Genomic DNA, 11,236 nt, shown 5'->3' with positions numbered 1-11,236 from the left:
AAAAGCAAACCAAACAAACCAACCCAATACTCCTCATTTTAACTGGACTGAGCTCCAAACAATTCATAAACAAGAATATCATCAGTCATTCCCCAATGTCACGGAGTACATAAGCTTGCTTTCTATTCAAGAATTCTGACCAACTCTGGTGTTTTGTTTTAAAAACTGCTTTCCAAGATACAGGGTAGCCATACTTGTTCAATTCTTATGGCTACCCACTTTGCACCTGATGTAATCATACAGGTTGGCACCTTGTTGTACCACAACCATGGTAACCACAGCCATCCACTTCACTCTGAAAAGGAAGAAAGCACTATAGGCAAATACCCACCACAGCACTGGACAGGCAGCCAGTCCTAACCAAAGGTTCTTGATTCAGTTTTATTTTCTTGAGGAGATGACTTCCTTAGCTCAAACACCCAATGACTCTTTCCATACTCATCAGTATGATTCCACCACCAAAGGAAAACCATCAGTCTACCTGTGACATTCTTCACTGCCCAAAAGTCACAAGACAATGAGAAAATTGTCACTGTACAGGCAATAAAGCTGCTGCTGAGCCATTCACAGAGAGGATAGACTATAATGTCACTGACTTGGAAGAACACATGGAAAAATGATGCCACTGGATGTCTGACTTTGGACTTTCTTAGTCTATTAGTTGTCTCTTCTTCTGCATCAAACAATGAAATATCTTCAGTGTTATCATTGCTGTTCCTGTAGGAAGGACCACCAGCTTCATCCTCTCTCCACACCTACAGTCCCTCACCTCTTAACATTTTTTTCTACTTGTTTTCTATTTGTCTCATTTCTTCATGCTCCTTTTATGTTCTTTGTTTTATATTAGTCAATTTTTAGTATGTCAACTATTAGTTTATTAGCTATTCTCCTATTTTAAGTGGTTACTCTATGGTTTATAGTACCTAGTTTTAAACTTATAAGTATCTACCATTAAATAATATTACATGACTTCACATGAAATGTAAGACAGCAGGAAAATTTCATTATCCCTTTTCCATCCTTTGGGCTCTAATGGGCCTATTTTATTTCTACATAGATCCCAAACCTTACAGTACATTATTGTTACTTTGCTTTAAGCACTAAAAAATTAATAAATGAGAAAACAATTTTATTGTGATTTGCATATTTACCACTTCTGGAACTCTCCATTCTTTTGTGTAGAATTTCAATCTGGCATCATTTTCCTGATACTTGTAGAACTTCCTTTAATATTCCTTTTTAGTGTGGGTGTGCTGCTGACAAATTCTTTGATATTCTCTTATGAAGTTCTTATTTTGTCTTTTTTTGGAAGAATTTTTTGAAGAATTTTTTTTACTGGATACAGAATCTAGGTTGACTCTGATTCCCCTCTTCTCATTTAAACATGTCATTCCATTGTCTTCTAGATTTCATGAATTCCTACAAGAAATCTTAGAGAGGTTTTGTTGTTGTTCCTTTGTAGGAATGTCATGCACCTCATCTGGGTGTTTTTAAGACTTAGAGACTGGGGATTGAACCCAGGGGAGCTTAACCACTGAGCAACATTCCCACATTCCCTTGCCTTTTTTTTTTTTTTTTTTAAAAAAAAAAGCATTTTATTTTGAGTCATGGTTTCACTGAGTTGCTTAGGGCCTTGCTAAATTGCTGAGGCTGGCTTTGAACTTGCAGTCCCCCTGGCTTAGCCTCCCTAGTTGCTGGGATTGCAGGCACGTGCCTCCGCACCTGTCAAGACTTATGTTTCTTAATCACTGGATTTTTAGCAACTTAATTATAATGTAGTTTGGTTTAATGCTGTGACTGTGATGAACATTCTTTGCTCATTTTTTTTATTTTTTTTTATACTGGAAATTTAACCTAGTGGTGCTTAACCACTGAGCCACATCCCCAGCCCTTTTTAATTTTTTTTTTTTTTTTTTTTGAGAAAGGATCTCACTAAGTTGCTGAGGCTGGCTTTAAACTTGATGTCCTCCTACCTCAGCATCCCACGTTGCTGGGATTATGGGTGTGTGCCACAATGCCTGGCTGGACATTTTTTTTAAACATGTTATGTTTATTTCAGATTCATTGTACTAGGTATATGAATTTACATCTGGAAATGCTTTGGCTTATATTTGCTTTAAATAATTACTAATTTAAACCAGTCAATCAGTTGGTCAGTATCACATAGTTACCACAGCCAATACAAGAGTCTGAATATTTTGAATCTTAAAAATCTTGGTTCATTTTTCTTTCTTTGAAATCCCTTCTTATAGTTCATCAGTTGGATTTTTCCTCTTTGTTTATCCTCAGAGTGAGAGCTGTTTAATCTTAAATTCTTCCAACTGATCATGTGGGTGGGGGACATTGTCCTTAACTGGCTAATTTGGCTGATACTCAAATTGTTCCAAGTGCTACCATGTGCATAGTTACCATCACAATTCTCAGTATCTAGAAGACATTCTTCCAGTAGAGTACTCTCCTATGAAGAAAATAAAACTTTTTTTCTCACTACCTAATTCTTTTGAGTCTTTGATCTATAAAGTACCTCCAAATACCAAAATCCTCGAGTACACTGTTGTCAAGGCTTCTCTGCATTGGGTTCCACATACAAATCTCCACACATGGGGTCTATGCTTCTCAGAAAATATGTGTCCCTGTAGGCTTTTCTGTCCTCTCAGCTAATTTGCAGGAATCAAAGGAAGGTAGTTTGGGCTGGGAGTGAGGCAGTGATGGGTCTCACTACAATCCAGAGATACAACTTGTCTGTGAGAAAGATGGATACATTCTCATTAGCACTGCTGATTTGAAAATTCTGTTTCTAGATTTTACACATTCTCTCATTGCAATTGGATATCATCATCCAAAACTAATCAATTGTTGGGGTCTTCAAATTGCTCTATACCTCCATCCTACTTATTATCTTAACTTCTATTTGTTTGAAAAAGAGGCTGAAAATTTGATTATCTCACATAATGAGACTTATAATCTGAAAAATGATGCTCAGAAAAGTAATTGGCTTTTAATGATGTTCCTCATGATCCCCAAGGCTCTATTTGGAGTCAATGGAAATGCAAGGAACTTGGGAAATTTATGTCTTTGATAATGACGGGCTTGATTGAGAAAAATCATTAATTAATGTTCACTCCATTCCCAATGATGAATATTGAAACATGAGGTTATTTCCTCTTAGTAACATAGCAAACTGGGTCACACATGCCTGTTTCAGGCATAGAAGTCTGTTCTGCAGGATCAAGTAGCTCTTAGTGAAATTGAATAAACATGGAGTATTCATACCACCACAGATTACATCTAAATCATATACCTTAAAATTTACATGAGTTTGCAGCATCATTTATTTAAAATAATATACCAGGAAGACTTTCTTCTTCAATATCCTCCAAGTTAACATTTTTGAATCTCATGACACAGGGCTGACTAGCTTCTGAAAAGAAAAGAAAGAATATACCTGTGATAGTAATTTATCATTCTTGACATTTTCCTTTCAGTTTAATTACTGCTGAGCAGCAGAAGTGACACTTAATAAACCTAAGAAGTGTTTTGAAGATTCTCATAGAAAATCCCCACCTTACAGGAGAATTGGAAAGCTGTAAGGTACACCTGACCATACCCATCATTTGATTTTGTTGATGAATGTCACAGTAACCATTACAAAGTGTTACAGACATGAGGAAGAGTAATGTGCCGATTGCCAGTAAGACTCCTGGTTCAGAGACTCCAGACGACCTTAACTTTTAAAGATTTTAGGTTTTTTTATCTTGTTTTCTTCTCTTCTCATCAGAGTGATGTGGAACCCAGTGTCAAAGTTCAGAGGGCTACACTGTTCCCAAGTGACTCAGCTAATTTCAAATATCCTGAAAAACTCAACGTTTTGTTCTCTTTTTGTTTGGTTGTTAAGAATAAGCCCAGAAGACAAATTTTTGGATGAATTCAGAAACCACAGCCCAATGCAATGCTGTCTGATGGGACCATGTGATACTTCTGGTCCCTGAATTCTTCCCTACCACTTCTCTTCTTGCACCCAATTTATTTTCTTTGAATATTACTTTTTTTCCAGGCCTTCAAAGTCTCCTTCTAAAAGAACTCTATTAAAGTACTATTAATTAGTCTGATGGCAAGGTCCTTAGGGTATATAGACTAGAAAGAGAAAGGAGATTTTCTGGGAAGATGATTAAGTAAGATACTGGACCCTTATTTAACCCTCTATTCTGCAGCAGACAAATTCCTAGAACATTTTCAATCATTTTTTTTTTTTACATAAATTTTCCTACAACCCTGTAACTCAGGGACAGATGAGGGAACTGAAGCTCAGAGAGGTCTAGTGGTTTGCCTAAGGTTACACAGCTAGTTAATAGCAGGTAAGAGTGAATAAAAGTAAGCATAACTAAGATATCTGCCCATAGACTAGTACTAAACCTATTTTACATGATGAAAGTTTTTTAGATCATTGCAATAAATGCTAAAAGTGAAAATTCCAAACTTCTATAAGAATGGAATGTAACTATCGATTGCCCCTAGAAAGATAACAAAGCAATATTCTTCAAATATAAGAAATAAAAGCTTCATTTACAAACCTAACACCAGAAATGACTGCATCAGAAACCGTATGAGCTTAGCAACAAAGGATGTGGGTTAGATGTGGGAAGAAAATGACACCTAGGAGAAAGAAATCAATTTCCATTAGTCAAATTTCATGGATTAAAAGAATAAGCATGCTAGATAAAAAGCAAAAGTTAATGGAATTTTGAAGCAATTCAATAAGTATTTAAAAACACTCAAGCTACAGTGACAAAACTGGCACAAGATTGTGGGGGGAAATAATGAAATGCACACACTGTTGATTTCATGAAATTTAACATCAATTAGACAATCAAAAATATTTAGTGAACTCTAATTAAATGTTCAACATTCCAATCCTCTTTGACACTGCTTTCCCCCACCACCAAAAGATAAGATCAAGACACACATACATGAAATGTACCAGTGGCCTGGTGTTATGGACACAGGTAGAAGGAAATGGTCCCATTTCAGGCTCTAGGAGTTCACAACTATTTGAAGGGACAGATGTCTTTAATGCCAAGTGGAGTGTGGTAACTAATTTAAGAGAGTTTTAGACCCAGGGTGAAGGCAGGCTTCTGAGAGACAATCGGAACATTGAATGGTGCTGTTCATGGTGTTATTTGAAGGAGAGAGAGGAATGTCCCCATTACCTGTAGCCTGGTTGGAATGACAAAGCAAACACAGTGGAGCATAGATTTTAATTCAGCCAGACTGGTTCTGCCTGTGGGGAAACAGCCTCAAATCTAAAGAAAAAGGGCTTATTTCATGCTTTTCCCTATTACTTCTCCCTGTGGCTTGTTGAGGTTCTCCCAACATTATAGTATCTACTTTGATTTTAATGACAAAGGGCTGTGATGATTTGTCTGGGGACCACATTCATTTTGGTATGTTCATCCCTCTTTAAAGTCATGGTGGTGGTTGAATTTTTACAAGATGTTTAAAATTGCCCTGGACAAAACCAGCTGTAACTGATCAGAGGGAGAAAATAATATGGGAATACTTATAAACAAAAGAAAACAAGTCAAAACAATCTTTCCCTAAACCTATAAAAAATGCATACAGACACATCAATCAACAATATCCAATATGATGCTTCTGACCTTTCACCAGTTGAGCTATTAGTGGATCATCCTCCTGGTTGTGGTGCTACACCGTGAATAATACACATCCTATTTCCTTCATCTGCATATTCTTAGCAGCAACATAAATCTAGATTTCTGAGCTGAAGAAACTTCTGGCCAGTGAATTCTGAGTGAGAACATAAAGTTACCTGTCTGACCTGCTTTTAGATACCTCTCTCATTCATTCAGTAAATGTTTACGGAGTGCCTTATATATGCCAATCACAGTCAAAGGCACAGGGAATGCACCTGTGGGCAAGGCAGATGCAGCTGCTGCCCTCATGGAGCTTTCTGTTGGGGTTAGGGGGAAGGATGGTACCAGGGGGTGAGAGTTATATTATAGTGATGTATGTGTCAAATGCTTGATGAGGGAAATGGAATGGAGGCAAAGAGGTGATATCTTTAATCTGGAGGTGATATTCTAGCAGCATCCTAAGGAATAAGTAGGGGTTAGGCAGGTGAAGGACAGGAGCAAGATGGAGGCATATTCCCAGCTGGAGAGCGTAAAGAAGTCAGGGAGAGGGTGGTCGTGTGGACACTGAAAGGAGAGTTCAAGGTAGGAGCAGCAGGAGGTGAGGCCAGAGAGGTAAATGGAACCAGATCGTGAAGAGCCCAGTTTTCTTCACTGAATTCTTCGCTCCCCATTCTGGGAACACAGCTGGAAACAAAGCTCAAGGCCTCTGGGCTGTATTTCCTTTAGTATAAATATAGTATCCATCTCTACTGGCCTTAGGGATCAGCTTGAAATTTGGAATGTGAGGGATTGTGAACTGAGGGTATTCTTTTGTGCTTGGTTAAATACAGAGAAAGAAGAAATTATGCTTTGGGGGATTAAGAATTCATAGTCTGTGCATTTGGAAATTTTCACTTAGGATGGAATCATTGCCTAACTTTTTAGAGAGCTGGGAAGATTGGCAGGGGTTAGATTTCAGTTTCCCACTGCAAGTGATTACTTGAGGCCCATGTTCTGCCTCTTTGGTTCTTGTGAGATTAGAGTGGCTGCGCTAGGGGTATTTCCAGATTGACCTGAGGATATTGGTGCTCTATGAGTTAATTTTTTCATAGCCACAAAGGTTGGGTATATGCTTTTGGGGGTGTTCAAAGCTCAGTGCAAGAGAGTCTTTAATTTGCTGGAAAACAAGGTGGGTGTGGTGAAGCTTCCTTAGGTAGATTCTATGTGCAGAAGGCAAAAACTCAGTTACCTTCTTGATATGTAAGCTAATGAAAAAGATATGGATCCAGCTTATTCTTTTGTTAGGAGATGCCTTCTTCTGAGGGGAGAAAAGCAGCCTTTCTTGGCTGGGGATGAGATGGACCTTACTGTCATATAAACATCATCATTCTCCAAGGTGAACAGCTGCCACTGACCCAATAGCAGGGGTAGCTCTCCAATGCAAGAGACTAAAGGACAATTGAATTTTAGACAGTTGTTGAAAGATTTCATATTTTCTAACAGTTTGGTTGAGGATGTGATTAAAAATGAAGATCTCCATTAGAATCTATTCGCTCCAGTCTCCAGTCAATGCTAGGCAGAGTATGCTGGTTCCTTCCCTATGTCCATTTCCCATTTTTCTATGGTCACTGTTCTCTGTAGTTGTTTTGTTTCATTCCATGTCTGCACATTTCCAAATCTCTCTTATATCTGTGGGAGTGTGATAAAAATTTTGACCAATGATGCATAAACTGAAGCGTAAGATTTCTTGGAAACACTTTTGTTTTCTTGATATACATACTATACTCTATGGCTTTTCCCTTCTCTTCATTCCTTCTTCATGCCTGAAATATGATAATGATATTTGCATGCTGGGACTCTGAGGAAAAGGCTGAAGGGCTCACAGAGACATTGGCCCTGAAATCTTTGAGCTGCTTAGCCTATGACAGTAGCTGCTACGCTCAGATTTCTCATTAATTGATGATAACAAAGTATTACATGTTTAAACCATGGTAAGCAGATTTCTGTTACTTGCAGATGAACCCAATTCTTAACTGACACAAATGGCTTCTGGGGTGAGGGAGACAACTGGCAGAGGGAGTCCCAGCACCTTTCTCCTGCACCTGTAGCAGAAGTCTGCATGCTCACCTGGTGAGCCTTTGTTGGGTAAGTACTGGATCAGTGGGAGCACGTTTCACAGGCCAATTATCAGCCTGTCCACATGTCCAAAGTACTCCTGGAGCATTGTTCTTTTCCCAAATTTAACCTTATCATATACCCCCTGAGAACTTTTTTTAAAAAATTATGGCTGACCTCTCCTGGTGTACTAGATAGTGATACTGTGCCTAATGGAACTTTGGGTTTATGATGTTGTTGTTGTTGAGGTTGTTGTTATTATTATTATTAGGGACTAGGTGGGAAAAGAAGAAGGCTAAATACACCCTGCCTTTCATTACTTAATTAATTAATCAAATAGTTTTTTAGTGCCTACCATGTACCAAATACTATGTTAAGATTTGAGCCTGACAGGTATATAAGACAGAAGACCCTTCTGTCTTAGGGTCTAGACTTGGTACCATATTATTACTCTACTAAATGCTCGCTATGAGACAAGTATGTTTTAAATGCCTCATACACATCATCTTTTATAATCTTTATGAAAAATATCTATGAGACAGCTATTACTAGCATTTTAGAGATTTAAAGGAAAATGAGTATCAGGGAAATTTTATAAATATATTACCATGGCTAGAAGGCAAAAAAGTTGGTATTCTATCTGACTTCATGGTAACCAACTTGAAAATCTCCAATAACTCTGTTTGTATTAGGGAATACATAAACTCCACATGCCCCAATACTGACTTAATGAGTGACGGGAATAGAAGCGGAGAGGGAGCCCTGAAGGGGAAGTAGATGGAAAGAGACTTTTTTCTTTCTTTCTTTTTTTTTTTAACAAGATTTTCTTTTTTATTTATTTGTTCTAACTAGGTATATATGCCAGCACAATGCATTTTGCTTCATTGTACACAAATGGAACACAACTTTTCATTTCTCTGGTTGTACGTGTTGTAGTGTCACACCATATGTGTAGTCATTCATGTACTTAGGGTAATGATGTCCACCTCATTCTACCATCTTTCCTGCCCCGATGCTCCTTCCCTCCTCACCCTCCCCTTTGCCCAAAGTTCCTCCATTCCCAACCCCCATTTTGGTTCAGTATCCACCTTTGCATTCGCAGGTAAATGGATGGAGTTGGAGAATATTATGCTAAACCAAGTAAGCCAATCCCCAAGAAGCAAAGGCCAAATTTTCTCTCTGATAAGTGAAAAGAGACTTTTTTTGAATAGAAGACATCATGAAGGAAAATACTAGGTAGGGTATTCAAGGGCATGCTGTGTCCAAGTAATGGCAAAGCAGGAAGCTGTGTGGAGAGGAATGTGATGGCTTTCTACTCTCCATATTGCACAGAGCAAAGTTTAGCTGTCTTCAGCTGTCCTCTTTGGCTAGTTGGAGCAAAAGGTCATTTTGTTTTTGTGGTTGTTGCTAGTTCCTGCAGGAGATATGAGCTGACAAGATCGGGTTGAAGAGAACATGGCATTGGGAAGCCTAAGAAACAAAGATCAGGATGAAATGTTGGGTAAAGCCAAAGCAAGAATGGATCAGGCAGATAGATCATCAATGGATGGAGGAATAGATATCAGGGAAAGATATGTGTTCCAGACTAGTGCGGGCCTGATAATCAGACAGATGTCAGATATGGTCAGACAAAGCAGAATCTAGGCCAGTGTTCCACAGGAACATACAGAAGACTTTTACTGTCTAATATAGGACAGCACAAGTCTTTCCCAGCCTGTCCCATTTATGAGGCATCTATTCTAGATCTTAAAGAGTTGGGTCTCTTAGGGCCAATGATGCTTTCCTAGAATGACTCTGTATTCTTTATATATTCTCAGTGACTCTCATTTTACATGTCCTATAATACCCTTAAACTTTAGGGAAAAATGGGGTTCAGCTTCCTGGCTCATCTTCCAGGTTGGTGGAGGCTCATTTGCCAGAGTCCTTAGATACATTTAAAAAAATAAATCTAAAAAGCAAAGTATAGTTCCTACTCTGCTCAGGGATATTGATCCAGATTCTGCTACAAATGACATTAATTTTTGAGCCTGATAACCATTACAGACACCCTTCTGTGACTCTGGTACAGTTTTACCCTGAGCACAGCTTGCTGGCTGAGAAGAGGTTACCTGTGCTCTCAGGGGACACTGTTTCAGTTGAGCAGTTCTATTTAGCATGGGCACCATAGCAGAATCATGGTACAGGGTTAGAGGATGTTGCCAGTCACCTGTGCACAAACGTACTCTCTATCTTACTTATGACAGGCTCAGAAGGAGTGGTGATGTTTTCCTTTGTCTTTTTCTAAGAAAGAGCCTGTCCACCATCAGGTTTTGGTGACATGAGTTGGCCTTAGGAGAAGCAGCTACTTTACTCCAGAAGGCCTATTTGAAAAAAAAAACGATTATACATTTCTTGTGATTCTTTGAACATGAGGGAGGGCATATTTTTTTTTAAATAGAGCTAAACTTTGAAAAAAAACTCAAATTGGAAAATCGGTTGTAAGATCCTTTCTCCCACAGAGACCCTAAAGAACATTCTCTTAGGAAACAGCCCATTACATCTTTATGTGTTTGTCATCTGTCTTCTATTTTACAGAAAATCTCTGTCAGTGACAAAGAAAAACCTCCTGGCTTTTTTCCTCTATGCATACTATCACTGAGATAATATTTCTTCTAGGTTATCATCCTATTTGGAAATGATTATAATTCATCTCCAGAGGTTTTGAGATAATGTCCTTCCTTTTCTTATTTTTTATTCTTTCAATAAGTATTTCCTCTTATTCTTGCATAATTAAACAAATAAAATCACATCTTTCCTTATACTTCCTTTTCCAGTGTAAGTCTTTGCCATCTCTTTTCAAAATCTCTTTTCAGTACCTTCTTAATGATACTGAAATTTTAGAGGCAATTCACATTACATTCTCTTATAACATTGAAGCATACACAAATAGTTCAGGACACAGGAAGTTCTTGTGATCTGTTTTTAAATATGCCTTAACTTTCTTTATTTTTACTTGAAAAATTTTAGGATATAATCTCCTATTTTTCTTAAGTCTTAGGAGATAAAAATTACATACTACTTAAATAAAATATTTACTTCTATTGGGAGTAAATGGTTGAGTTATTTATTTTCAATTTTACGGTGTCCATCTACTTCTTATATTTTCAACTCGAGTCTATTTGGTTATCGACTATCTTATTCTATAATATTAGAGGTACTATATTAATGCTTATTGGAAAAAAAGATTGCATTTCTAATCTGTGGATATATTGCTTTTATTACAAAATGCTAATAGTTTTGGTGGGGAAAAAAAGGCTTCTCAGAGAGAAGGTTTTATTAAATTCATCAAACATTTATTAGGCACAGACTATGTTCCTGGCTTTCAGTAGGAGAATCAAAGATGAGTAGACTATTCCTCAAGCTAAGCCCTGAAGGAAGAGTGGGTGTTTTGGGGCAGATAAAGGAGGGGTGCAATGGCTTGAATGTGTTCCTCAAAAGGTCATGTGTTGGAA

The 11,236-nt window shown here is 37.8% G+C and overlaps 1 protein-coding gene across 1 annotated transcript; it reads right to left on the bottom strand.

Moving 5' to 3' along the window:
• Window positions 1–356: 356 nt before the first annotated feature.
• On the bottom strand, window positions 357–7,854 carry LOC124108318 (Golgi apparatus membrane protein TVP23 homolog B-like). The gene is made up of 2 exons (XM_046466797.1): window positions 7,844–7,854; window positions 357–717 (listed from the first exon to the last, which is right to left on the bottom strand). Exons 1-2 carry the CDS (start codon window positions 7,852–7,854, stop codon window positions 357–359), a joined length of 372 nt encoding a protein of 123 aa, XP_046322753.1.
• Window positions 7,855–11,236: the final 3,382 nt, after the last annotated feature.

This window comes from Marmota monax, unplaced genomic scaffold (genome assembly GCF_021218885.2).
Source record: "Marmota monax isolate L192 unplaced genomic scaffold, Marmota_monax_Labrador192_F-V1.1 WCK01_AAM20220418_F8-fsc00151, whole genome shotgun sequence".
Classification (NCBI taxonomy): Eukaryota; Metazoa; Chordata; class Mammalia; order Rodentia; family Sciuridae; genus Marmota; species Marmota monax.
The sequence above is the reverse complement of the archived record's forward strand: the minus strand, read 5'-3'. Positions and strand labels throughout refer to the sequence as shown.